Genomic DNA, 24188 nt, shown 5'->3' on the forward strand with positions numbered 1-24188 from the left:
CAGCCGTCCCTCCATCGCTGCCCCACGGTGCCACGGCCGTTCCCATGCTGCTCCCAGCCCTGCGCTGCTGTCCTGGCAGGTCTGTGCTGGGGAGGGAAGTCTTTTTTTAAGCCATGATTATGATTTTGGTGCCCAGACGTCTGCTGGAAAAGGGAACATCTCCGCTCTTATCGTCAGCACTTCCTTTTCCGAGTTCCTCGCAGCTCAGATTTTGCTGCTGATGGTGGGGCCGGACGCTTCCCCCCTTATCTCTGCCGCTGCCGTGCTGCGTCCTGCCGACCTTTGGTGGAACGGGGCCCCTGTGCTGTGCTGCTGTGGTTAAACATTGACTCGTGGTGCTCTGTCCCCATGGCCGTGGGTTGGAGGACACATCATGGCCTGGTGCTGGGCAGCCCTAGGCTGAGGAAGGCCTTCCCTTAGCTGCACACCCAGCCTGCGGGGCCACATCACAGGATGGCTGGTTGGAAGCGACCTTAGGGATCAGCCTGTTCCCACCCAGGAGCTGCCCCACAGCGTGGGCCGCCCAGGGCCCCCCCGCAGCCACGGGCAGCTGCAGGGAGGGGCACCCCAGCTCTGGGCAGCGGTGGCAGCGCCTCACTGCCCTCCGGGGAAAGATTTCCCCCCCACATCTCCCTTAAATCTCTCCTCTTTAAGTTTCAAGCCACTCCCCCATCCTACGGAGCCCTTGCAGTGTGGGACGCCCACCAGAGCTCGTGGGGCCACTGACTGTGGGGAGTGGTGCTCCCGGGGAGCTCTCCCACTGTCCCCCCCGGACCTCGCTCAGCCCCGTCCCCTCGCGGGAGCGGATGGGAGCAAGGAGGAAACGCTCCACGCGAGGAATGCTCGCGCTGCAGCGTGGCACGGAGCGCAGCGTGGCACGGAGCGCGGCGTTGCCCGCACAGGCAGCGGTGATTCACCTGTAGCGGTGCAGCGTTCAAAGCGGAGGCAGCGCCGGGCGGAGCCGCGTTCTGCCCCGGCCCACCTTGTTTTGAGCAGCTCAGATCTGAAGGAGCGTCATCTTTGTTCTCGCTTCCCTCTCCCGTGGCTCCGGCGCCGTGGGCAGGGTGGAGCGAGCCCCGCGCCCGCCGGGCTGTGCCCGTGCTTGCAGCCGGGCCGGCGCCTGTCTGCGGCCACGTCTACCTCTGTGCCCGAGGACGGCGGTGCTGCTGGGGGTGGAGGGGTGCAGTCATGCGGAGCAGAGCAGATTATGTCACGGAGCGCGTCGTGTGCGTGTGGAGATGTGATGTGGGGCTCCGGGTCACAGCGCGGGCACGGCGGCTGCTCCGTCCTTCGCTTCACCCCGTGGAGCTGCCACCACGCGCTCCTCATTGCTGCAATGAGCAGGACCCGTCCCCGGGGCTTGGCTGCTCCGTGCACAAATCCTTCTCTCCCTGGGAGTGCTGAGCCGCTGCCGTAATTGACCGAGATTTGCCCTCAGAAGTCCCAGAGAGGCGGTAAAAAAACATCAGAAAGGGAAAAGTGAGCACGGCAGGAAACGCTGCGCTGGCACTGTGCTCACACGTCTGTGCACACGCAGCTCTGCGTGCAGGTGGGCCCTCGGTGCTGGGCATGCCACGAGGGGACCCCGTGTGAGGGACAGCATTCCCTCTGCTGCCCTGGCAGGCACGTGGAGCTCCTGCCGCTCCCGTGGCCGCTGTCCCATGCAATGCTTCCTGCTGCAAGAGATGGAGGGGATTCCTATGGGCTCTGCCAGGTGGGTGCAGAAACCCCTGGGGCTGCAGGAGGGGCTGGCTGGGCCCCTGCCCCATGGGTGCTGCCCATGTGCCCGTGGTTCCCATACCCGCTGTGCTCCCTCTGCCCCCCCAGCAGCGCCCGGCTCTGAGTGCTTCAGTGTTTCCACAGTGCCACCTGGCTGCCACCTCCTCCTGCCTGTGCTGTGCTGCCAGTCGGGAGCCCTGGCTGAAGGCGGTGTGGCTTCGGGTGCCTCTCGGGGTCTGCAGCACCCAGGGGTGGGGGACCATCCCCGCGGCATCGCCCGCCCCAGCGTGGGGGGTACGGCCCTGAGCGGTGCTGGAGAGCTGCAGGATGCGGAGGTGCCGTGCCAGCAGCTTCCTCAGTCATATAAGGAGATGCCGGCAGTGCTGCGCGCCGTGCAGCATTACTCACCGGGAAGGCGCACAGCACGGGGGGGCTCAGCCCCGAGCATACGCACAGCCCCCACCGTGACTCAGCTCCGCTGCGGGGACCGGGCCGTGGCTTTGTGCCCTCTCTGCTCAGCATCAGGTCCTTCCCTACAAGGGGACCCTCTGGAAGACGTTTTTCCCTTCGAGTGGGGTGGGCTGTGGGGGGGTCGCCTTCTTTTTAGCCTTTTGACAACGCTTTGCAGATGTGTCCGGGACGGGAGCTCGGGAGCGGAGCCAGCAGCTGTGGGATGCGGTCGTGGGGCTGCAGGCTGCCACACGGGGCACCCCAGGCACGGAGCGGGGCCGCCCCCCCCCCCCGCCCCGGATTCCTGCTGAGCCGGGAGATGCGCGCTCCCCCCACACCCATTTCCTTTTCGGGCCGAGGCGACAGTCAGAGCTGCAGAAGCCGCCTTGCAAGGAACTAAAATTAGCTGCTGGTGTTTGTGTGCGGGGCGGTTTCCATGGCGGGGGGTGGCCTCGTGCCGGGGCCCCTGACCGCGTGGGGCTGAGCCCGGGGGGGCCCCGCAGCCCCCGGAGCATCGCAGGAGCCCCAAAGCCCACAGCGGCCGCCCACTCCCACTCCTGTGACCGAGTGAGTGACAGCCGCTGTCGTCTTCCTGCGGCAGCAAGGAACGGCTTCGAGGAACAGCTTGTGCCATCCAAAGTTTTCAAAGCAGAGGGGGAAGTGGCGTTAAATTGAGCAGAAAGAAGCGCACGGCGCAGAGCTGCGGTGACCCCTGTGGTGCTGCCCACCCCGGGTGCAGCTGATGGGCAGTGCCGGGTGGCAGTGCCCGCTGCTCCGCGTCCTCCACCGGTGGTTGCTGTCACAGTGCTCCCTGCGCGCCCTTATCTGGCAGTGATGTGATGCTGTCACCGCACAGCTCCGTTTCCTGGACACGCAGGGCTCATCCAGCTGCACCGCATCCCCTCCTGGGGGCACACGGCAGCCGGGAGTGCTCAGTGTGTTTTGCCGGGTGTGGGATGGGGCGAGCAGGGAGGGGAGGCCTGGCTCCTGCTCCAGCTGTGTGGGGTGCGGTGCCCCTTTGCTATTTATGGTGGCCAGGCGAGTGCTGCAGGACAGTCATTACTCCTGCTGCACTTCCCCTGCCTTAACAGAAAGCAGACCGCTCGGGATGGGAGCTGCGCTGGGATATTTTTAAGTTGGGCTGGGCCACAGTCGGCCAAAGCCGTTCCCGCAGCTCCCGGCCCCGGCTCACGCTCGTCCTGCTGCCCCACGGTGCGGCCACGGCCGAGATTTCCCGGCGGCACTGAGGGCTGCCGTGCTGTCCGCAGTGCCGTGCCGGTGGTGGCCGTTGGCTGTGGTTTTGCAGCTTTCCGCTCTCATCTCAGCACTTCTTGGAAACCGCCGTGAGGGCGAACCCCGCTCAGGTTCAGAATCGCTTTCCGTTGGCCCAACGAGCGGAGCGTTGGGGCGGGGGTGGGTTCCCGGGGGCTGCGGGGCATTGACTCAGCCCGGGGTTTGGGGCTCTGCAGCCCCAGTGAGAAACACAACCGCAGCACAGCGTCCGTGCGCTGCGGGGCGGAGATGCACCCGTGGGGCCGCACAGCAGCACCCACCGCGAGGGTCCCGGGGAGCATCGCCTGCCTGGGCTGAGCTGCGGCATCAGGAGGTGTGCAGGGAAACCCTCGTCTTGTTGGGGTGCCTCCTGTGAGCATTTCCCTCGTGTACGTTCACATGGAGCCCTGCCTTCCCACATCCCATCTGCCGCCTCTGCACTGAGCGGTGGCCCCGGGAGTGCAGGGAGAGGCCGACCGGCTTTTGTTGCTGCTGCAGTAAAGCAGAGGAGGAATGCACGAAGCCTCAATCCGGCTCTGCTCGCCGTCCCGTGGCGAAGGGAGGGGGGTCTGGGGGGGTCCTGCTCCCGGCTGCCCCGAGCTGCCTTTGCCCATCAGCTCGGCGCCGAGCCCCGTGCCCCGGCCCCACGCTCACAGCCGCCGCCGCTCCCGGGCCGTCCGGAGCGGCTGGGAATGGAAATCCGGGAGATGACGTTTCCCTTTTGGAAGGAGGGGGGGGGGGGGGGTGTGAGGGGGGTGGCCAAAGTTTGACCGCGCGGGGATGTTCGCGTCGGCCCCGCGCTCCGCTTCTCCTCCGCCGCCGTTCTGAGCCGGACCACGTTCCGCCGCTCCGCCCCTCCCGGCCCCGCGCTGCGGGCGATGCCGGACTCGCACCGGAGCGGAAGGACGGCGGAGCCGCGCGATGCCGCTGCCGGAGGGTTCCTATCTGCCGCCCGCCGCCTTCGTGCTGAGCCACGTCCTGGGCATCGCCGGCGTGCTGTACTGGCGGAGCCGCAGCGGGGCAGGTGGGGACGGCGCGGGGCCGGGGGTGCGGGGCCGGGGGTGCGGGGCCGCTGGGGGGCGGTGGGGGGGGGGGGAGGTTGGGGGGGGGGCGGGGCCGCGCGGTTCCTCCCCCGCTCGGCCCTTTCCTGGGTCGGTGGGGCGGGGGATCCCGGCGCCGCTTTTTGTGTCGGAGCGGTCCCCGCGCACGTGGAGTGCGTTGTGCCGACGTCACCGCTGCGCTCAGTGCCACATCGCGGCTGCTCAGAGGGCGGTGCGGAGCTGCCATGGTGATCCACGCGGGGCCGGGTGGGCTCTGAGGTCCCGACCCACCCGGAGCGCGGGGCTCCTCCTGCCGCCCCTTTGTGCCCGTTTGCTCCCGGCTGTCCCCGCGTGGGGCTCGGTTCAGCCCCTCAGTTCTGCGCCGTTTGCTGCGTGTCCCCCATCCTGAGAGCCCCGCGTTGAAGGGACTCCTTATGAAGTGCGTCCCCTTCATGTTCGAACTTGGAGGAGTTGGAAGTGAAAGCGTTTCGCTCCAGGTTTGTTCCCAGATGCACCCGAGGAACAAAACCCCCTTCACTGCGCGCGGCCACGTGCACAGAGCTGCTTCCACCGCGCAGCACGGGGACGTCCCCGCTGTGCCCGTGGCAGCAGATGGCCGAGCAGACGGGGGGGGCCCACGTGGGACCCCGCTGCCCCTCGGCCCTCCGAGCCAGCAGGGGCTGTGCTGCAGGACGGCCGTGCTGTCGGGTGGGTTTTTCACCCCCATGTAACTGACGCCTGGCGATGAAGGATTTCGGGCGTTGCTGAATCCCGGTGGCAGTGGGATCTGCTCGCTGGCAGCTGGTGCTGCTCGTTGTGCAGGGGGGGATGGTCTGAGGGCACCGTCCCCACTGTCACCGCTGTGCTGCGGCCGTGGGGCTGGGGGGGCTGCGGTGGGCAGGGACAGACGGGGGGAAACGCGGGGGGGGGGGCCGCAACAGGTTGGATCAGGGTGAGTCTGGCAAAGATTATCCAGCGGGGATAAGCTCGTGAAGCCTTAATATCGTTACCAGGCGGCAGCCGGGCATTATAATTAGCTGGGCCGATGGGGTGCGAGCGGCCCGCTTAGAGCCCAGCAGTGCTCTGGGGGCGGTGAAACGGGGCCAAAAAGGGCAGAACAGCACTTCTGTGCGGGATGGGCACACGGAGCACAGCCGGGGGACCCCGGCCCGTCCCACCCTCACTGCGCCGACCTCGGTGACGCGTCCCTCCCCCTCGTGGCCCTGCCATGCTCAGGGACACTGCTGCCTTTCCCCGGGGCCGGGACCTGGAGGCCTGCAGCAGGATTATATTTAGAAGAAAAGGAAGAGAGGAAGCGATAAAGGAGGCCCCCGTTATCTCCCCGCATGCCGGGCAGGACGGCAGCCCGCAGCCGGGACCCAGCACCGGCACTTCGGACCCGGGACACTGCTGGTGAGGAGAGCGCTGGCGGGGAGGTGCGAGCAGGGAAAGAAGCGCAGCATTGTCCGTCCGGGCCCCATCCCCACGGGCGGTGCAATTAAGTGGAAAACGAAACGGGGAGAAAGGAGCGCAGCGCCTGCGGGGCCGTGCAGTGCCGCCCGGCGCCGCGGACACTTGTGCTCCCTCCCTGGGTGAGGAGCAGCCGCTGTGCCCCACTGCTCTGGGGCTGAGAGCTGCAGGGCTCTGCTGGGACCGTGGGACCTGAGGACGACGGAGGTGCAGCGCTGCGGTTCCTGGAGGAGCGGCCGTCCGCTGTGGGGCACAGCAGCGCAGGGAGCGCGGGGCAGTGCCGGCGTTGGGCGATGCCCCAAAGGAGGAACCGCCGGGCACCGAGCTGGGGGCGGCAGGGGTAGGAAGTGCTGCGGTGGGAGGAGCTGCGGCCGAGCGTCACCCACCCACACCGTCACCCACCGGGGCTGGAGGTGCCGCCCGGAGCCCCTTCCCCACCCGGCCCCGCAGCGGAGGGAGCGGCCGCCCCACGGGACGCATCCCACGGGATGGAGACGCAGAATCCGTGCATGGAGGAGCGGCGGCTGAGCGTGCGCGTGCTGTGCCGGATGTGCTGCATGGGTCAGTGCCACCCAGCGCGGAGCAGCGCTGCCGCGGTCCCCTGGTGCGGGCGGTGGCGGTGGCGGTGGGGCTCGGCCTCGTGCTGCGGGACGCCGAGCCCTGTGAGGAGCCTGGTGTGCGGGGCGGGGGCTGCGGGGTGGATGGGGTCGCCCGGAGCTGTGCTGTGGGCGCGGGATGAGGCGTGGAGGGCTGTGATGTGCGGTGTGCCACGTGTTTTCCTGGGTGGGGGAAGCACGTTGCCCGTGGGAGCGCCATTCTGGGGGGGGCTCAGATCTGTGCTTTGGGTGCTGGGCAGTGTCTCACAGCCCCTCTGCACCACTCGGGTGCTGTCTCTCTTCTGAGATTACGCCGTTAAACCGGGCAATCCCCTTTGGTCAGGTCTGGCTGCAGGATTACGCTGAGCACCCCTGGGTGGGGGGGGGGGGGCTGCCAGGTGTCCCCTCCAGCAGCACTGTGCTGTTCAGAGCCCTTTTTCCCCCTTGGCTTTGTTTCTCGTGTTGTCTTCTCACCCAGCACAGTGGGACTAAGCTCCCCGGTGCTGTGTGGTGTCAGCACAGAGCTCCCATCCTGTCCCATTCTGTCCTATCCCATCCTGTCCCATCCCATCCCTACCCCAGGAGGAGTGCTGCTGCCTGGATGTGGGGCTTGGGGCACTGGCACAGCACCGTGCATCCCCTGTCTGGTTGGGGCTGAGCTGTGCAATGGAAATAACCCCTAAGTCCCGGCAATCCAATGAACCAAAAATACATGGAGGAATAAGCTGCCCATAAGCTGCCCCTGCCCTGCTCCGTGTCTGTGCCGGACCGGGCTGTGGTTCCCAGCACAGCCCCACCCCACGGACCCGTGGATAAGCGGCCTCTGTTCCCACAGCGCAGCAGGATCCGGCCGGCAGCGCTGGCACCAGCAGACTCCTCTGTCTCTTCCCCTCATTTGAGTTTGTGCATGAAAAACACTGACCCAGAGCTGCCTTTGTGTTCTTTTCACAGATGAACGGGACAGAGTCCAAAAGAAAACCTTCACTAAATGGGTCAATAAGCACTTGATGAAGGTAAGAGCTGCGCGCTCCATTTCCAGGCGGGTTAAGTGTCCGTCCGCGTGTCTGTCCAGCTCAGCACAGGCAGATAAATGCCTGCTTCACAACCTGGGAACCTCTGCGTTGGTGCTGAGGTTTAAAAAATGTGTTCATCCTCTGAACAGAAACGGTTCAGCTGGAATCATGTCGGTGCCTTTGGAGGGCACTGTGACATCGCAGTGCAGCCCTGTGGGTAACTTCCACCTCCTCTGTACCCGGTCCGTGCCAGCACTCGTGGTGTGTGTGCAGCATGCAGCACCCCAGTATGCAGCACCCCACTGCACTGCAGTGCTGCCAGCCCACAGCTCTTGGTCACGTTTCGTGTCCAAGCTTTCCTGTGTAGGTGCAGCCGTAGTGGGATGAACGCTGCACCACGAGGTGCTTTTCTTGTGTAACTGACAAGTCATTTTTAAATTAATTCTTCTGCAAAAAGAAAAAAGGTGGTCTGGGCATCAGGAGCACCATGGTTGTGCTTTACGAGCAGCTTTGCAAACGTGTGTCAACCTTTCATCTCCCTGCTGCATCTCTCAGAGGAAGAAAAGTGGGCCCAGCTGGTTTGGGCAGCGGGGAGACAGCTGCGGTTGTGTAGGGCAGCAGGGCAGGGTTTGTGGGGTCAGGTTTAGGGGGAGAGTTGGTGTGTGCAGGAGGGAACCCCTCTGCCTGTCAGCTCAGCTGCTGCTGCAGCACTGAGCTCCGTGTGCTGCATTATGGGATGGAGCAGGGATGGGTTAATGGGGACCTGGTGCTGCACTGAGGTCGGCAGCATCATCTGGGCCATTTCTGGAGCTGGAGGCTGCTTTCCATAGCGATCCTGTTGGGATAACTGAGGTGCGCTCACTGGGGCGGTGTCCCCTTGGCTGCCCTGCAGGTGCGCAAGCACATCAACGATCTGTACGAGGACCTGCGGGACGGCCACAACCTCGTGTCACTGCTGGAGGTGCTGTCGGGTGTGAAGCTGGTGAGTGCTGCTGCCCCCCCCCTCCAGCTCCTTCACAGCCATTCCTTTTTCCATGGTTTTGTTTCCAGATGTGCTTTAGTTTCTTTTGTTGTTGTTTTGTTGATTTTCGTTCAACCCCACGCTCCCGACGCTGCTTTCCCGGATCCCGCTGCTTTGGGGCGCCCAGGGCAGAGCCCTCTCCCTGTGGGGCACTTCTGCCCTCCTTTTCCAGACTTTGCTGTGTCCTGAAGTTGCTGCACAGCAGTGGCTTTGACGGGAGCTATTCCTGAGCCGTGTGCTGAGTTTGGCCCAGCGCTGGGCACAGCTGGCGTGCAGCGCTCCCTTCTCACATCTCATGCATCGCAGAACCCCCTCTGTCCTCCTCCTCCTTTGCAGACTGTCACACTGCTGAGACGTAGTGGTACAACTGCGTAGCACAGCAGGAACTACTGCAGCGTTCCCTAAAATAGGATCCGGGCAGGGATCCCATAGCTCGCTCCATCGCTCTCCCGAGACGCAGTGAGCTGCTGTGGGGCTGCAGAGCAGCATGGAGCTCAGGGACCCAGACAGCCTTCCTCTTCCCTTTGGCTTCAGAGCCGTGGGAGGTTGCCCTGTGCCTTACACCCTGGGGCCGGCGGTGTCCGGGCGAGGCAGCGAGGGCCCCGTGGGGTGCACCTTTCTGTCGGGTTTTCCTTTCGCTGGGTGTCGCATTTTGGTTTCCATTCTGTCTCCGTGTGTGTGTGTCCCCCTCCGTCGGTGCCCATTAGCAAATAGAGCCGCCAGCTCAGAGGAGCCTCCGCCTGGTGAAAGCGCCGGCCTGGTGCCGTGCCAGCAGCGAGGAGCGGGAGGAGGAGGAAGATGATGATGAAGAAGTAGGTCGAGTCCGCCCAGAGCCGGCGCCGCGGTGCCAGCAGATATCCCAGCACGACGCACCGCGCTGACCTTCCCCTCCGTGGGGCATCGCTGGGGGCTGCACATCCCGGTGCTGGCAGCGGAGGAGCGGAGCGCTGGCTGGGCTGTCTGCGTGCACGCGGGGCTGGGGATGGGGTCTGCACGCTCCCACGGACCCCACCCGGGTCCCTGCTCAGCCTGGAGTGCTGTCTGCTAACCCCACTGCATGGCACGCGCCGGCACGGGCACCGGGTGCCAGTGGGGCCGGATGGCCCCGTGCATGCCAATGGGATGAGAGTGAAACCTAACGGGGCCCAACCACATCTGCAGTGCACAGACAGAACCCCCTTGGAAGAGAAGATGGATGTGACTGTCACATCCCACAGAGTCCGTGGGAGCCCGAGGTGTCCCTCCCGTGGCGGTGGCTCTGCAGCTCTGTCCTCGGGCAGCACTCAGCTGCTGGGGCACTCACTGCTCCGGGGGTCCGAGCACAGTGCTGTAGCTCCTGCAGGGGGGATCCGGGCCCAGGCTGTGCTGTGGACTCTGCTCTGCTGTGAGCGGAGCCTCAGTGCAGGGATTGCTGCGGTGCGGAGTGGCCCTGCATCGCTCAGGGCCTTCCAGCTCCGTGAGCCGTGGGGGTTTTCCCCCTTTCAGAGGGATTTCACGTGGCCATGGCTTTATTCACCTCCAGAACGAGGGCAGAGTGTGGAGTGCATTGTGTGTACGGGGGCACGCGGGTGGCAGGCAGCATGCGGTGCGGTGCGGTGCGGTGCAGTGTGGCCCCACGAGCCAGCCCTGCAGCCCCCCCTTGTTTTGCAGCCCCGTGAGAAGGGCCGGATGCGATTCCACCGACTGCAGAACGTGCAGATCGCGCTGGATTTCCTGAAGCAGCGGCAGGTGAGGCTGCACGGGGCGTGGGGGTCCGGGGGTTCAGCGCTGGCAGCAGCAGCACTGTGCACGTCCTGGGGCACTGCTCCGTCACAGAGCTGTCTGTAGTGGCAAATGGTTTCAGAATGAGGAGCCCCAGCAGCAGCTCCCTGCTCTGCCTGTCCTTGCAGCCCCGTGCTGCACCGGCTCATATGGAGCAGAGGTTTTCCTCTTTGCAGCTTCAGGGCATGGAATAAATCAGCACGGCGTGCCCGGCGGCTGCAGGCAGTTTCTGCCCGGGAAGAGCAGCTTTTTCCTGCAGGCAGTGGGGGTTTGCTGGGGCCCAGCAGCAAAGTGCCCCGAGGGAGCAGCTCCGGGCTGCTCTGCCGGCACGGACCCGGTGGGTGCAGGGTTTTCTGCCTTTGTCAGGGAGGACAGATGAGCACAGCTCGGTTCTGAACCCACCGGGGAGTTAATGAAGCTCGGCCTGCGCTTTTAGCTGTGCTCTGTGGTCTGTAGCTGTTAAATTATGCAGCAGTGCTCGGGGCTTTGGGGACGGGGCACTTCTCCCCGCAGACTGAAGTGGAGCAGCTCAGTGCTGGGGAAGCAGTTGGGCTGCAGCCCCAGCAGTGTGGGCACGCCGGGTTTGGGTCGGGTTTGGGTCCGGTGGCAGCGGGGGGTTCTGATCGATTCCTTCTCTGCCAGGTGAAACTGGTGAACATTCGCAACGATGACATTACGGACGGGAACCCCAAGCTCACCCTGGGGCTCATCTGGACGATCATCCTTCACTTCCAGGTAGGCACAGAGCCCTCCTTCCCTGCGGGGTGAGCGGTGTCCCCAGCGCTCCGCTGTCGGTCTGTGCACCCACAAGTGGGGTGGGGGCTTCACGTGCGTGGCAGTGCCATGGAGACCGCTGCTGGAGAATAACAACTCCCTTGTCTCATCATTTACATAATTAAATCATTAATGATGGGCTGCGTGCTGCGGCCTCGGCTCGGCACCGCGGTGGTTGGCAGTGACTGTTTGCTCAGAAGGATCCTCTGGATGGGAGCAGGCGTGGGGTGTGTGGTGGGGACGGGACGCAGCGCGCTCGTTAGGATGGCACACATCGGCTGCGTGGCAGTGGGGTGGGGTGGGACACGGGCTGACCCGGGCATGGGTGCGCTCGGGGTCACCTCCAGCAGCTGTGCTATGGATGCAAAGCAGACTCTTGGGTCTTTGATCGCCTCAGGTGATGCAGAGGCAGCTTTGGTACCTTCGGGGCGGTGACGTGTGGCCCCAGTGACATTCTGGGCCTGGAAGGGTTAAACCCGGCGCTCAGGGGTGGGCACAGTGTGTGGCACCGGCCCTGGGGTCCCATTGTGTGCATGGTGCCCACGGAGCAGGGCTGGGCTGGAGGTGGTGGCAGCCGTGAGCTGGTGGCTGTCACCCAAAGACCGTCCCCGGTTCCCTGACGTGTCCCCAGTGGCATTTTGCGGGCGAGACAAGCACTGGTTCGAGGCCTCTTAAGGAAGCTTTTCATTTCCAGAGGCTGAGCTGCAGCCCCCGGGGAGCTGCTGCCTTCAGTGCCGCTGGGTCCTTCCAAAAACGCAGCGGCTTTGGGGGTGAAGGCATTTCTGGCTGTGGCACAGGGCCAGGGCTGCCGCGTTCCCAGGACACGGCTGCTGCCCGGCGCCCTTTCCGATGGCATTTCTGGGTGATGACAGCATCCCTGCTAATGGGGAGGAATGGGGACAATGCGAGGACGTCCCCGGCTGCTCCTGGTTGTCTGCAGCCCCGTGCCCTGTGCCGGAGCGGCCACGTGGCCCTGGCTGTGCCCTGTGTTACTGGGGAGGGTCATTCTGGGGTGGGCACAAATAGGGTGTGAGCCCCCGACAGAGTGCTCCAGTGCAGTGACCCTGGGGTTGAGTGGGGCTGTGCACTGATGAGACCCGGTCCCATCTGCTGGGGGGGCCGGGAGCTGCCCAGCCCCCCCAGCCCTCCGCAGACAGGCAGCCCTGAGCCTGCGCACGTCCCCCCTGCACCAGAGGGATTTTTTGTAGGCTGTGGCTCCATTGTGAGCCTCTTAATCTCCTGTATCCTGGTGCTGCAGCCAGCAGCCCCGGCAGCGAGCAGAGCGGTGTGGGCGCTGCCTTCTGGGTCGGTGCTGCCCCGTTTCTGGGGCTGGTGGTGTCCGTGGGCCCCCTGTCACAGAGGGGTGACACAGGAGGTGGCTGTGGTTGGGTTTGGTCCCTCCATCTTGATCTTCTGCTTATTTGCTGTCTCATCCCTGCTGCTGGCACGTGGTCCCCTGTGCAGTGGGTGCCGTGTGCTCCCGGAGCCGTGCCCGACGCAGGACGTGGGGCTGAGCCCAGCGGGGGCTGCAGTGCCCTTTGGGGCGGGGGCTGCAGTGCCCTTTGGGGCGGGGGCTGCTGTCGTTCCTTGCTGCTGCCAAGGACTGCTGTGTCCATGGGGCTGCCCCAGCGCTGTCCGTCTGGCCGGGGGGTGGGCATGTGATGTGGGGTTCTTGGGGTTGTGGGGATTTAGGTGGGAGTGGCCCTCCTGGAGTGCCCGTGGGAGCTGGCAGCATTCTGCATCCCCGTGCCCATCCCCATCCGCGTGCGTGCGGGGCGGCTCTGACTCCTCCCTGCTTTTTTCCCATCTCTTTCCCACCCCTTCCTTTATGTACCTTTCCCAACCTTCCCATTTTCTTGTGTCTTTTCTTTCCCTCCCCACCCCTCCCAGCCTCCCTCCCCTCTCCCTGCTTTCCGTCTGGTTCCTGCTCTCTGTTTGTGTTGGCTGAGGGCAGTGCTCCAATTACCTCATATTTGGAGAGAGGAAGCCGCAGCCAATCCGCTCTCCGTCTGCTTTTAGGTCAAGTGATTTCTGAACTGCAGTGAGATGCTTTGAATGTGTCTCTGCAGCTCGGGCTGTAAGATGGCTGGCGGCCGCGGGCGGGCGGGCGGGGATGCCGGGGGCCGTCCGCAGCGCTGCGCGGGGCGAAACGTGCGCTGAGCCCATGAAGCTGACACCGGGATCGGTTTGGGAGCCGGCGGTCGTGGCGGCGTTCCCGGTGCTTTCGGCGCTGAGGAGATGGGGAATTCTCTGGGCTGCGTTAAAGAGCAGAAAGAAAAAGCTGCCGGGATGGCCCCGCTGCCCCCCAAAAAAAGGGTTCGCTTCAAACGGAGGAGGAGGGGGAAGAAGAGAGCGGTGCCGGCGGTGGCCCCGCGGGAGGAGGCGGCGGTGCGCGGGGAGGATGAGGATCCGAAGTTGGCGGCGGCACCGCAGCACGAGGAGCCCGACGGGAGCCGGCACCCTGCGGGGGACCCCGGCCCCGGGCGCATCGTGCAGGTGAAGGAGAGGTTCCAGGGGGAGCTGCAGAAAGCGCGGCTGGTGCTGGAGCCCGGGGGCGCGGGGACGGCGGGGGATTCCCGCGAGGAGGGCACGACCGTCATCGCCCGCCTGCTGGAGAACCCTGCGGAGCGCGGCTGCGAGCGCTCCGTGGGCCGCCTGGTCCGGCTGCAGCGCGGCGGTCCCGGCAGCACCAGGGCTGTGCTGCTGCCGCTGCCGCACGGCCCCGATGGGATCGGGAAGCACTGCAGCGAGGGGTCCGCAGCCCTCCCTGCGCACGGAGAGCAGCCGGCGCGGAGCTGGGGGCCGGCAGCCAGCAGCTCACGGGGGGCTGGGGGCAGCGGGGAGCCGAGCTCCAGCGCTGCGTGGACCTCCGCTGCGGAGCCGGGCACCGTTTCGGAACTGTCTACGCCGTCCCCCATGGTGGAGCAGATGGAAAATCCCGGTGTTGGGAAGCCCCCGGGGCTGCCGGCGTCCCGCAGCGCGTCGTCCTCCGGCGGCACCGCCCGCTGCTCCTCGGGGTACGGCAGTGAGCGGGCCGGGAGCGCCGGAGCTGCTGGGGCTGAGCCTTGTCCTGCTGAAGGTGCGCACACTGCTCAGCACCGGGCTCTGCTGGGCAGCTCGAGGCCGTCGGGAGGAACGGTCAGTGCCTGCGTGTGCCATCGTCTCTTGTTCAGAGTGGGGTGGGGGGACCCGGTCCAGCGGACCCCCGGTGGTGGTGGCTGCCGGGGACGATCACCTCTGCGGGCGGTGCTGAGCTGTGCACCACGAGGTGCAGCCTGAGGCGGGGTGGGGTGCAGAGCCTCTTCCCCTCGAGCAGCTCTGTCTTGGTCGCATGGAGCCCGGGCAGAGGCAGTGGGTGCACCCGGGGACCACCCCGTCGTGGTGGGGTGCGGCTCTCAGTGAGCTCAGTGTGACTGCATTTGCTGTGGGGGATGTGCTCGTGGGAGGTGGGCTGCCCCCTGCCCAGCCCTTCCTGCTGCTGGGTGCCAGGGCTGGGTGTGGTGGTCTAAGGGCTCAAAACGCATCTCCTGTGTTTGTCCTTGTGCCGTGCTCTGATGGAGGGAAGCTGCAACCCGGTGTGGGGCTGAGGGCGGGGTGAGCTCTGCGGGCATCATACCCACCTGAGACCACCGCTGTGCTGGCTGGGACGGGATGGGGTGCTGGGGAGACCCCATGAGTCCGTGCAGGGTTTGGGGCTGCTCAGAGGGGTGGTTAGAGGCAGAGGTGGCAGATGGCAGAGCATCGCTAGGAGAGAGCATGGGCTATTTGCCCGTTCTGAGAAAGGTCTCCAGGAGGAGGAGGCGGTGCTGTGCTTGGCTTCGGAGCTGTTGCTGTTGCAGGTGGCTCACGGAGTGAGTTCGTGCTCGGGTTTGACCGAGCTGCTCACAGCCATGGGATGAGCAGTGCTGGGAGGGCTGTGCTGTGCACCCCGTGCCTGTGCCGTGTCAGGACCGGTGCCACTGCTGTGGCCACCAGTTGCACGGTGGAAACTGATGCTGGAAAGGCCCGGGAGGAGCTGCCCGGTGTTACCGCCTGCCTATGGCCTCCCTAAATCTTGGTTCTGACACTGATGGAGGAAGAAAGGAGGGTGGAGCCGGTGCCTCTCCCTGTGCCTCTCCAGGCACCGCCAGGAGGGTCTCCTGCACGACGCACCCATGGGGAGACCCGGCAGGAGATGGCCGTGCTGGGAGCGGTGGAAGGACGGGTCCGTTAGGGCTGGCTGCAGCAGGGAGCATCCCTGCCAGGCACCAAGGCGGGACAGCCCCGTGCACGGGGGTTCTGTGTGTTTGCTGAGGGTTTGCTCTGTGCTGCATGGCTGCCCCAGTGCATGGCCCACCCCCGGCCCCACAGCCACGGCCGTTGGGTCTGGAAGAGTTAACGGCTGCGGCCGCGCTGACAAAGAGCGGTTCTGTGACAGCGGATCAGGCTGGAGGGAGGTGAGCTGCAGCATACCAATGGCGTGGGCAGGAGGGGCCCTGCGATGCCTCCTGCCCAGGGATCGGGGGATGCAGCGCTGGGGAGCGGTGGGGGCAGCAGTGGGAGCTTCGGGGATGAACTGGGCTCAGGGGCAGCAGGAGGGGTTGGTGCTCCTGGCATTGGCAGGAGGAGGAACGCTCAGCGAGCAGCCGCGTTGTGTTCTGTCAGCACCCAGAAAGTATGCACAGCTCACACCCTCCCCTTTGTCTGCCCCGTCATTAAGGCGAGGTAATTGTGCTAATTGGGGAGCTGGGAGGATGGGTGGGGAGCACGCCGTGTCAATCAGAAATAGTCTGGCAGGAGACACGTGCGTGCTGTCACGTGCAAACCGGGGATCCGCGGCGGTGCTGAGCTCTTACTGAAAGGCATCAGTGTGGTCGGTCCCTGCTGCAGGGCCACGGTGGCACTGCCACCTCAGGCATGGCAAGGGGGAGCTGGGACGTGGCATCCCCACCCTGCCCTCTGCCACCACAGCCGGCTGCTGCCACTGCTCCTGGAGCCCCGCTCTGCCCAAACTGTGCAGCACCAGCGCTGCCCCCGAGCTCAGTGCCCGCATGTCCCCTCTCCCTCGCAGCCACCAGAGATTCATCCTGCTCTGCCGGGGCTGCCAGCCCTGCTGCGGGATGGGGGGTCCTGGTGGAGCCTCCCCTGCATCACCCACTGTGTGCTCCTGCTTGCAGATCTCTGACATCTACATCAGTGGGGAGTCAGGGGACATGTCAGCCAAGGAGAAGCTGCTGCTGTGGACGCAGAAAGTGACAGCGGGTTACATCGGGGTGAAGTGCACCAACTTCTCTTCGTGCTGGAGCGATGGGAAGATGTTCAACGCGCTCATCCACAGATACAGGTGAGGGAGAGGCGTGGGTGGGTGGGGGAAGGCTGGGGCTTCCCGGGAGCCCCTGCCCACCGCTGTGTTTGGTGGTGGTCTGCGGTTGTTTGGGATGTGGATGGGGTTTTTGGGGTCCCCTGTGCCTCAGAACCATCTCCTGTGCTGAGGAGCCAAGGGCGGGTGCTCAGAAAAAGTGGCAGAGGTGTCAGGGCTGTGCGTTGGGGTGAGCTTCAGCGAGGTTGGGATGCTGTGCCCCGGTGTCAGGACTCTGGCACGCGTCTTGCAGGCCAGATCTGGTGGACATGGAGCGGGTGCAGATCCAGAGTAACAGGGAGAACCTGGAGCAGGCCTTCGAGATCGCGGAGCGGCTCGGGGTGACGCGGCTGCTGGATGCTGAAGGTGAGCGGCTGCCGAGCACAGTGTGGGGCACAGCTGAGCACAGTGCCCACTCTGCTCCCTCACTGCTTCTGCTCCCCCTCTGCAGATGTGGACGTTCCATCTCCGGATGAGAAGTCGGTGATTACTTACGTGTCTTCAATCTACGATGCCTTTCCCAAAGTCCCCGAGGGAGGAGAAGGGATCAGTGCGATCGTAAGCGATTCAGCTCGGCCCCCGGGCTGCAGGGGGGGACTGGGAGCTCTCCCTTCAGCCCTTAGAGGCTGGGAGCAGTTTGTGGGAGGAAGGAGCTTCCCCAGCAGCACGGGCTGCTCTGTGTGCTGCTGTGAGCTCCTGTTGCTGCGCTGGGGATGCGTTGTTCCAGAGGGATGCAGGGACGTGGCAGTGTGTGACCACAGTGCATTCTGCCCCACAGGAGGTGGACTCGAGGTGGCTGGAGTACCAGACCCGTGTGGAGTCCCTCATCTCCTGGATCAAGCAGCACACGATACTCATGTCGGATAAATCCTTCCCCCAGAACCCAGTAGAGCTAAAGGTGGGTCCTGGTGAGGGCCCTGCACCCAGGCCCACGCAGTGCCATTCCCCGGGGGGTTCTGATTCAGCCTTTCTCATCGCAGGCACTTTATAACCAATACATACACTTCAAAGAGACTGAAATCCCGGCGAGAGAGGAGGAGAAGGGAAGGATAGAGGAGCTCTACAAGCTCTTAGAGGTGAGGTTGTTCGCCGTGGTCACCCAGAGGCTTGCAGGTGGGAGCGCTGAGCTTTCAGCAAGTCTACAGTGTGCTCAGTGCAGGTTTATTTTGGAATGGAGAAGTGGAAATAACCCTCAGGGCAAATTATTGGGCACAGAGCACTCCCGGAGTGGAGGCAGAGACGTTGCCTCACAGCCCCACCTTCCCTGCTGCAGTTTGGCCAGCTCGGGGAGGTGTGGGTTGCCATTCTGTTGGTGTTTTCTGCAGGTGTGGATTGAGTTTGGACGCATCAAGTTGCCCCAGGGGTACCACCCCAACGATGTGGAGGAGGAGTGGGGCAAGCTCATCATCGAGATGCTGGAGCGTGAGAAGCTCCTGCGGCCGGCGGTGGAGAGGTGGGTGCCCCCCTGTGCCTGCAGGGACACCCCTGTGCCCTCAGGACCGTCCCAGTGCCTTCCTCTCACTTTCTGCCCTCCATCTCCACCTCCAGGTTGGAACTGCTGCTACAAATTGCCAACAAAATCCAGAACGGCGCTCTGAGCTGCGAAGAAAAGCTGACGCTCGCCAAGAACACACTGCAGGCTGTGAGTTGGGGCCCAGCTCAGTATTCTCCCTTCTTTTTGCTGCCTCTTCTGCCGTGCCCTTCTCTGCCCCTCCCATTTATTGTGGGGTGATGAGTTCCCCTGGATAACGTTTTCTATAGGGTGTGGAGCCCATCCCAGCAGGGCTGGGCACCGGCTGATGCTGCAGGGAAGGCTGCACCCTGCAGGGCTGCTGGCGTGGGGGGCAACTGCAGTTCTGGGAGAGCTTGTGGCATCACAAGGCTAAAAAAAACCCACCAAAGTCTGCTGGGTTTGTCTGAAAGAGTGGCAAAAGGACTCGGCTGCAGTCTGTGGCTACCTGCTAATTATGGAGTAGCTGAGGAAGTGCTTTGTTCTGGAAGGAGGTGCAGAGAGGTGCAGGGCTGGAAGCTGGCTGGTTAAACCCAGCAAGAACAGAGGTGCCCATGCAAGGGGCGGTCACTGTGTGGGCATCTGTCAGTTCACAGTTAGTCTGCAGGAGCTTTTCTAAAGGCAACATCCTGGATGAGGTGTGAGTCCTAACAGATGTGACCATAACTGAGCTTTAGGGTGAAAAGGTCCTTTCGGTGCTGTGGTCAGTGCTGGGTTTCTGTTCTCTCTGCCCACGTGCTGGGGGGGGAGCAGCCCTCAGTCCCTCCTTCTGCCTGCAGGATGCTGCACACCTGGAGGCCGGACAGCCGGTGCAGTACGAGGCCGACGTGGTGGTGTACCTGCAGGAGTGCGAGGTGCTGATCCGCCAGCTGCAGGTGGACCTGCAGATCCTCCGGGACGAGAACTACTACCAGCTGGAGGAGCTGGCGTTCAGGTGAGCGGGGCTGTGTGGGGAGGTGGGCTCCAGGAGGGCTGCACGTTGTCCCTGCTCCTCGTGCGTGCCGGGAGGCAGCGCAGCGTCGGCCCCATCTGCTCACGCCTCGGTTGCTCCTCCAGGATCATGCGGCTGCAGGACGAGCTGGTGACACTGAGGCTCGAGTGCACCAACCTGTACAGAAAGGGCCACTTCTCCACGCTGGAGCTGGCACCTGCGCCCACGCTGAGCACCACGCAGCTGAAGGGGGACTCCCTGACCAAAGGGCTGCACACCTCGTCCGCCTCCTGGTTCAGGAAGCCCATGACCAGGACGGAGCTGGTGGCCATCTCCTCCTCCGAGGACGAAGGCAGCCTGCGCTTCGTGTACGAGCTGCTGGCCTGGGTGGAGGAGATGCAGGTGAGCACGGCCGTCCTGCACTCCGATGAGGGAAGGCACGGGGTTTTGTCTGCAGATGGTGATCTTTTGGTGGCTCAGAGTTTCTGGAGAACTTTTGTCTTGAGTTTTCTCTCATGTGACCCCCATTTTCATTGCATATTGGAGGATGTTTTCGATGCTGCATTCATATCAGCAGTGACCAGTCAGTCCTGTGGGCTCAGGGCCCCTGCCATGGCTGCTGTGCTGTTTGTCACCCTTCCCCTTTGAGACGAGCCCCCAACCCAGGAGGGCTGACCCGGACTCCTGTCCTGTTTCAGATGAGGCTGGAGAGGGCAGAGTGGGGCAGCGACCTGCCCAGCGTGGAGACCCAGCTGGAGACACAGCGGCACATCCACAGCAGCGTGGAGGAGCTGGGCTGCAGCGTCAAGGAGGCACGGCTGTACGAGGTATGGCAGCGCCTGGCACTGCAGGTATGGGAGGTGACAGCGTCAGGATGTCACCTCCTGTGGGAAGAGGTGATGGGGCAGATGGGTTTTTAAGGACAGAGTTTCTGAACGGTGCTGGGCTGCTGCTGCTCGGAGCATCCTTTCTGCCTCCTCTTGCTCATGCGGGGTGGGGGAGATGGATTTGGAGCTGGGGTTTTGAAGGATGCTGTCCCACATCAGATAATGGGAATGCTTTCATCCCTCAGGGTAAAATGTCTCAGAATTTCCGCGCTAGCTACACGGAGACGCTCGGCAAGCTGGAGACACAGTACTGCAAGCTGATGGTGAGTGAGCTCTGCCTGCACCTCGGGGTGCTGCAGGGAGCCCTGGGCACACGGGCTGAGCATCCTGGTTCTACTGCAAGGGCTGCGGGGCAGAGGGGGAGCGGCGACTCGTTGGGCTCAGCCGTGGCTCTCCGAGCTCTCACGCGGGATGGGTCACTTTGTTGTGTCCAGGAAACCTCGAGCTTCCGACTGAGGCACCTCCAGAGCTTGCACGGCTTTGTGTCTCGGGCCACTGCTGAGCTGATATGGCTGAACGAGAAGGAGGAGGAGGAGCTGGCCTATGACTGGAGTGACAACAACCCCAACATCGCAGCCAAGAGGAACTACTTCTCGGTGAGCGCCCGGGCCGGGCTGCAGGGAGCACTCCTGGTTGCACTGTGCTGCTCTCGAGCACTGTGCAGAAGTCCCAGGGGTGTGTGGTGCATGGTGTGTGCTCCCTCCGAGTCACAGCTCGTAGCTCACGAGTGCAGCTGATGAAAGAGCTCTCCCTAGGGCTGAAGGCACAAAAAAGTGTCTGCTCAGTTCAGTGTCAATTGAAAAGGCATCAAAAGACGTCTTTTAGCACCGCTTGAAACTGAAGACATCCTTACACAGAAAATAAAAAGAAGTCTGGGCTAAAGAGGAAAACCGATTCCTCTTTAGAGCAGTATAAATAAATTGCTGTCTTTCCACAATTGTGGTGTTTGAAAGTGAGGAGGGCCCGGGCAGACTTCCAGCTCCGGTGTTAGGTCTGCCCTGTGTGCATGGGGCAGCCTGATGGTGCTCGGACAAGCCTTGCTGGTTTCCTATCAGCAGCTGAGATCTGCTGCTGTTTACTGCAGTGCTCTGATACTGCTTGTTCCATTATCCGGACACGTGCTGTGAGTGCAGGCTGCTGCTGATAGCTGAGATTTGAACTGTGCTGTGTCCTTCACGCAGGAGCTGACGATGGAGCTGGAGGAGAAGCAGGACGTCTTCCGCTCGCTGCAGGACACGGCCGAGCTGCTGGCCCTGGAGAACCACCCTGCCAAGCAAACCGTGGAGGTGAGCAGGCAGCTGGGGCAGCAGATCTGCCGTGCTGTGGGAGGTGTGCAGAGCTGCTGCCCTCAGCTCCAGAGCTCACAGCAGCACATGGGGCTGAGGGCTCTGTCCTGCTGTGGGGCAGCAGGTGGGAGGGAAGCTGTGTCTGCAGCAGCCCTTGCGTGCTGCTTCCTGCCCTGCTTTCCTGTGCTGAGGGCAGGCAGAGCGTTGCCCATTTATGTGCATCCCAGCGGCGGTGGCTGTGTCCTTCCTGTGACCCCCTGTGCTGGTGAGTGCTCGTTGCTCACTGCAGTTTGCTGTGTGTTCCCCAGGCCTACAGTGCTGCTGTGCAGAGCCAGTGGCAGTGGATCAAGCAGCTCTGCCTGTGCGTGGAGCAGCACGTGAAGGAGAACGCCGCCTATTTCCAGGTACACAGCACAGGGAGCCCAAAATCCCCAGGTCTGAGTGGGAGAGCAAACTCTGCTGCATGTGTGGGTTGCAGCAGAGCATCCACTACATCCAGGTGCATGAGGTTCGTGGGCTGCATCCCAGTGCATGCGGTTCATGGGCTGCTTTCTCTCTGTGGCAGAGGGCAGTGGGGGCTTGCACCACTCACTGTGGTGCTGTTTCTGACCTGCCTGCCTCTTTCTAGCTGCTCCTTGGGAATTTCTCACGGGGTCAGGCAGCAGGACGCTGCTGGTTGGGACCTGGGCTGCTGCCCTGCAGTGCTGTGCTGCTGCCAGCTGTGCTGAGCTGTGCAGGTTTCTGTGATGCCCTTTGGCTTTGCAGTTCTTCAGCGACGCCCGCGAGTCGGAGACGTACCTGCGCAACCTGCAGGACTCCATCAGGAGGAAGTATTCCTGCGACCACAGCACGAGCCTGACACGGCTGGAGGACCTGCTGCAGGACTCCATGGTGGGTCCTGGAGGTCCCTGGCAGCTGCGTGGGGTGCGAGGACGTGGGCAGGGAGGACCTGGGCTGTGGGCTGGCCTCAGCCTGGATGGAAGGGCAGAAGGGCTCAGTCTGTGTGTGTGGAGGCTGGCAGCGTCTTTGTCACTCTTTCTTACCTAACGAGTTAAAGTTGTATTTCTTCCAATCATGCTCCCGGGGACAGGCACAGGTAGTTTACTTAATCATTTCTTCTTTTTTTTTTTTTTTTCCTTTTGCCATTAAATTATCCTGCACTGTTCATAGCACACTAACCAACCCCGAGAGTACAAAGCATGAGGGAGAGCGCTGTTCTGGGATCCTCTTTAAACCTCTGTGGCCAGGCTAGCTGGGACCAATCCCCCGAGCCACCCACGAGCACACACGTCCCTGTCCTGTCTGTGGGAGCCTTGCCCCAACCCCTGGGTCTCCCCGTCACACGGGGAATCGGATACAGCAGTTCTTCCCACTGCCAGATTTCTGCCCAAGTCCAGAGACCTGTGCCACCACCCTGCTGGCTGCATCTCCTGGGATGCAGTACCCACATCCGTTGTGCCCCATTTCAGCCACTGGTTTAAACACGCCTCCATTTGTTGCTTTAGAAAGGGGAGCATGCTTCCGCGGTGTCTCTTCCAGGCAACCAAGCACCCCTGGCTTTGGGCTGGGGTTTGTCCTGATCTTTGCCACTTAAAACCTCCTGGGACTTTAATTTTGGTGGATGCTGTGTTCACATTTTTCCCTTTTGAAAGGCACTGCTCTCTTGTCCTGACAGCCAGAGCCAGAGGTGTGCATGGGGTGCAGTGGGAGGAGTAGTGGAGAGGTCCCCCCCCTGGTCCAAAGGCTTCTCCCCTCCATCTTTCCTCCCATCCATCTCTCCCGGCCCCTTCTCCCCACCCTGGGCCGGCAGCAGCTCTGGCGTCCCGATGTCTGTCCAGTGCCTGCAATCCCAGCATAGCTCTGGAAGGGGTGGGGGTGCTATGGTGTCTTAAGAAACCTTTTCTCTTCCTCCTCTTCCTCTTCCTTCTCCTCCTGCTCGCTGAGTAACCTGTGCTTGGTCCTTCTCTCTGCCAGGACGAGAAGGAGCAGCTCATCCAGTCGAAGAGCTCCGTCGCCAGCCTGGTGGGACGGTCCAAAAACATCGTTCAGCTCCGGCCCAGGAACCCAGAGCACCTGGTGAAGAGCACCATCCCCATCAAGGCTGTGTGTGACTATCGGCAGATCGAGGTGAGGGCTGCGAGGGGAGGGCTCCGCGTGGGCCTGAGCCTGGCTTTGAGCGGGAGGGCACAGCGCGGCACGGGAGAAGCGCCCGGAGCTTTTAGAACTAGTTTGTGGTGTCTGTCGATGAAAGTTAGGAATGCAGTGGGAAGAGAGGAGGACAGAAGGAGGTGGCTGTTCTTCCTGGAGACTTCCACGTCTCAGGTTTATTCTGGGAAGGAGTTAAAGTCCTTTTCCCCAGGGAGGATGGGCTTCATCAGCCTCAGCCAAACCAGCATGTGGTGGCAGCCCGCTCTGCTTCCTGGCCCCTTCCTCTCCAGACATGAGTGTGCTGCTCCCCCCGGCAGTGTCCTGTGCTTCTGCTTGATCAGCTGCAGAGATTGATGGGGGTGTGAGCAGCAGGTGGGTGCAGCCCCACTTATGGGCTGTGTGTTTGTTGGTGTTGCCACTGCAGATCACCATCTGCCGGAATGATGAGTGCGTGCTGGAGGACAACTCGCAGAGAACCAAGTGGAAGGTGATCAGCCCCACGGGGAACGAGGCCATGGTGCCCTCTGTGTGCTTCCTGATCCCTCCTCCCAACAAAGAAGCCATTGAGATGGCCAACAGGTAACCTGCTGCTGCAGGGGGGTCCCAGGGGTGCAGAGACCCCTTGTGCAGTGGGTGGGGCTGATGTGCTGGGGCCGATACACCTGCTCCTTCCCATTGCAGAGTGGAACAGTTGTACCAGAAAGTGATGGCTCTCTGGCACCAGCTCCATATGAACACGAAGAGCCTCATCTCCTGGAACTACCTGCGCAAGGACATAGCCTTGGTGCAGAGCTTCAGCATGGAAAAGGTGCAGTAAAATCCTCTGTGCCTGCGCTGCTGTGCTGTCCAGGCTCACTCACACAGTGCTGGGGGGGAAGGGAGTGTGAAAGGGAAGAGCAGAGGCTGTGGGGAGCGGGCAGCCACGTGGGGCAATGGCAAAACCTGGGCTCGGGGGCTCAGCTCAAAACGATT

General features: G+C 63.2%; 2 protein-coding genes across 8 annotated transcripts in view; both read left to right on the plus strand.

Moving 5' to 3' along the window:
* MACF1 (microtubule actin crosslinking factor 1) overlaps positions 1-24188 on the plus strand; it is a 106777-nt gene that overhangs the window by 14175 nt on the left and 68414 nt on the right. For 3 of the 7 annotated variants that reach the window (XM_065744628.1, XM_065744630.1, XM_065744631.1), the window contains exons 2-23: positions 7499-7560; positions 8453-8542; positions 10232-10309; positions 10985-11077; positions 16273-16439; positions 16708-16820; positions 16906-17012; positions 17233-17352; positions 17435-17530; positions 17780-17907; positions 18003-18096; positions 18744-18898; positions 19021-19297; positions 19594-19722; positions 19968-20045; positions 20217-20378; positions 20964-21068; positions 21377-21472; positions 21834-21959; positions 23043-23195; positions 23641-23795; positions 23898-24024. In XM_065744628.1, coding sequence (XP_065600700.1) covers positions 7499-7560; positions 8453-8542; positions 10232-10309; positions 10985-11077; positions 16273-16439; positions 16708-16820; positions 16906-17012; positions 17233-17352; positions 17435-17530; positions 17780-17907; positions 18003-18096; positions 18744-18898; positions 19021-19297; positions 19594-19722; positions 19968-20045; positions 20217-20378; positions 20964-21068; positions 21377-21472; positions 21834-21959; positions 23043-23195; positions 23641-23795; positions 23898-24024 — 2711 coding nt within the window. Of the gene's footprint in view, positions 1-4328; positions 4466-7498; positions 7561-8452; positions 8543-9288; positions 9394-10231; positions 10310-10984; positions 11078-16272; positions 16440-16707; positions 16821-16905; positions 17013-17232; positions 17353-17434; positions 17531-17779; positions 17908-18002; positions 18097-18743; positions 18899-19020; positions 19298-19593; positions 19723-19967; positions 20046-20216; positions 20379-20963; positions 21069-21376; positions 21473-21833; positions 21960-23042; positions 23196-23640; positions 23796-23897; positions 24025-24188 lie in introns of those variants that run through there. The other 4 variants (XM_065744626.1, XM_065744629.1, XM_065744624.1 and 1 more) reach the window with 2 other exon arrangements.
* On the plus strand, positions 13172-14395 carry LOC136053824 (collagen alpha-1(III) chain-like). Its single transcript, XM_065744779.1, has one exon. It carries the CDS (start codon positions 13355-13357, stop codon positions 14393-14395), a length of 1041 nt encoding a protein of 346 aa, XP_065600851.1. The 5' UTR covers positions 13172-13354.

This window comes from Cyrtonyx montezumae, unplaced genomic scaffold, assembly GCF_038088225.1.
Source record: "Cyrtonyx montezumae isolate F1298 unplaced genomic scaffold, pur_monq_1.0 scaffold_31, whole genome shotgun sequence".
In the NCBI taxonomy this organism is placed as follows: domain Eukaryota; kingdom Metazoa; phylum Chordata; class Aves; order Galliformes; family Odontophoridae; genus Cyrtonyx; species Cyrtonyx montezumae.

Excerpts from the sequence above, each read along its gene's own strand:
- LOC136053824 (XM_065744779.1), top strand. The coding sequence starts at position 13,355 with ATGGGGAATTCTCTGGGCTGCGTTAAAGAGCAGAAAGAAAAAGCTGCC.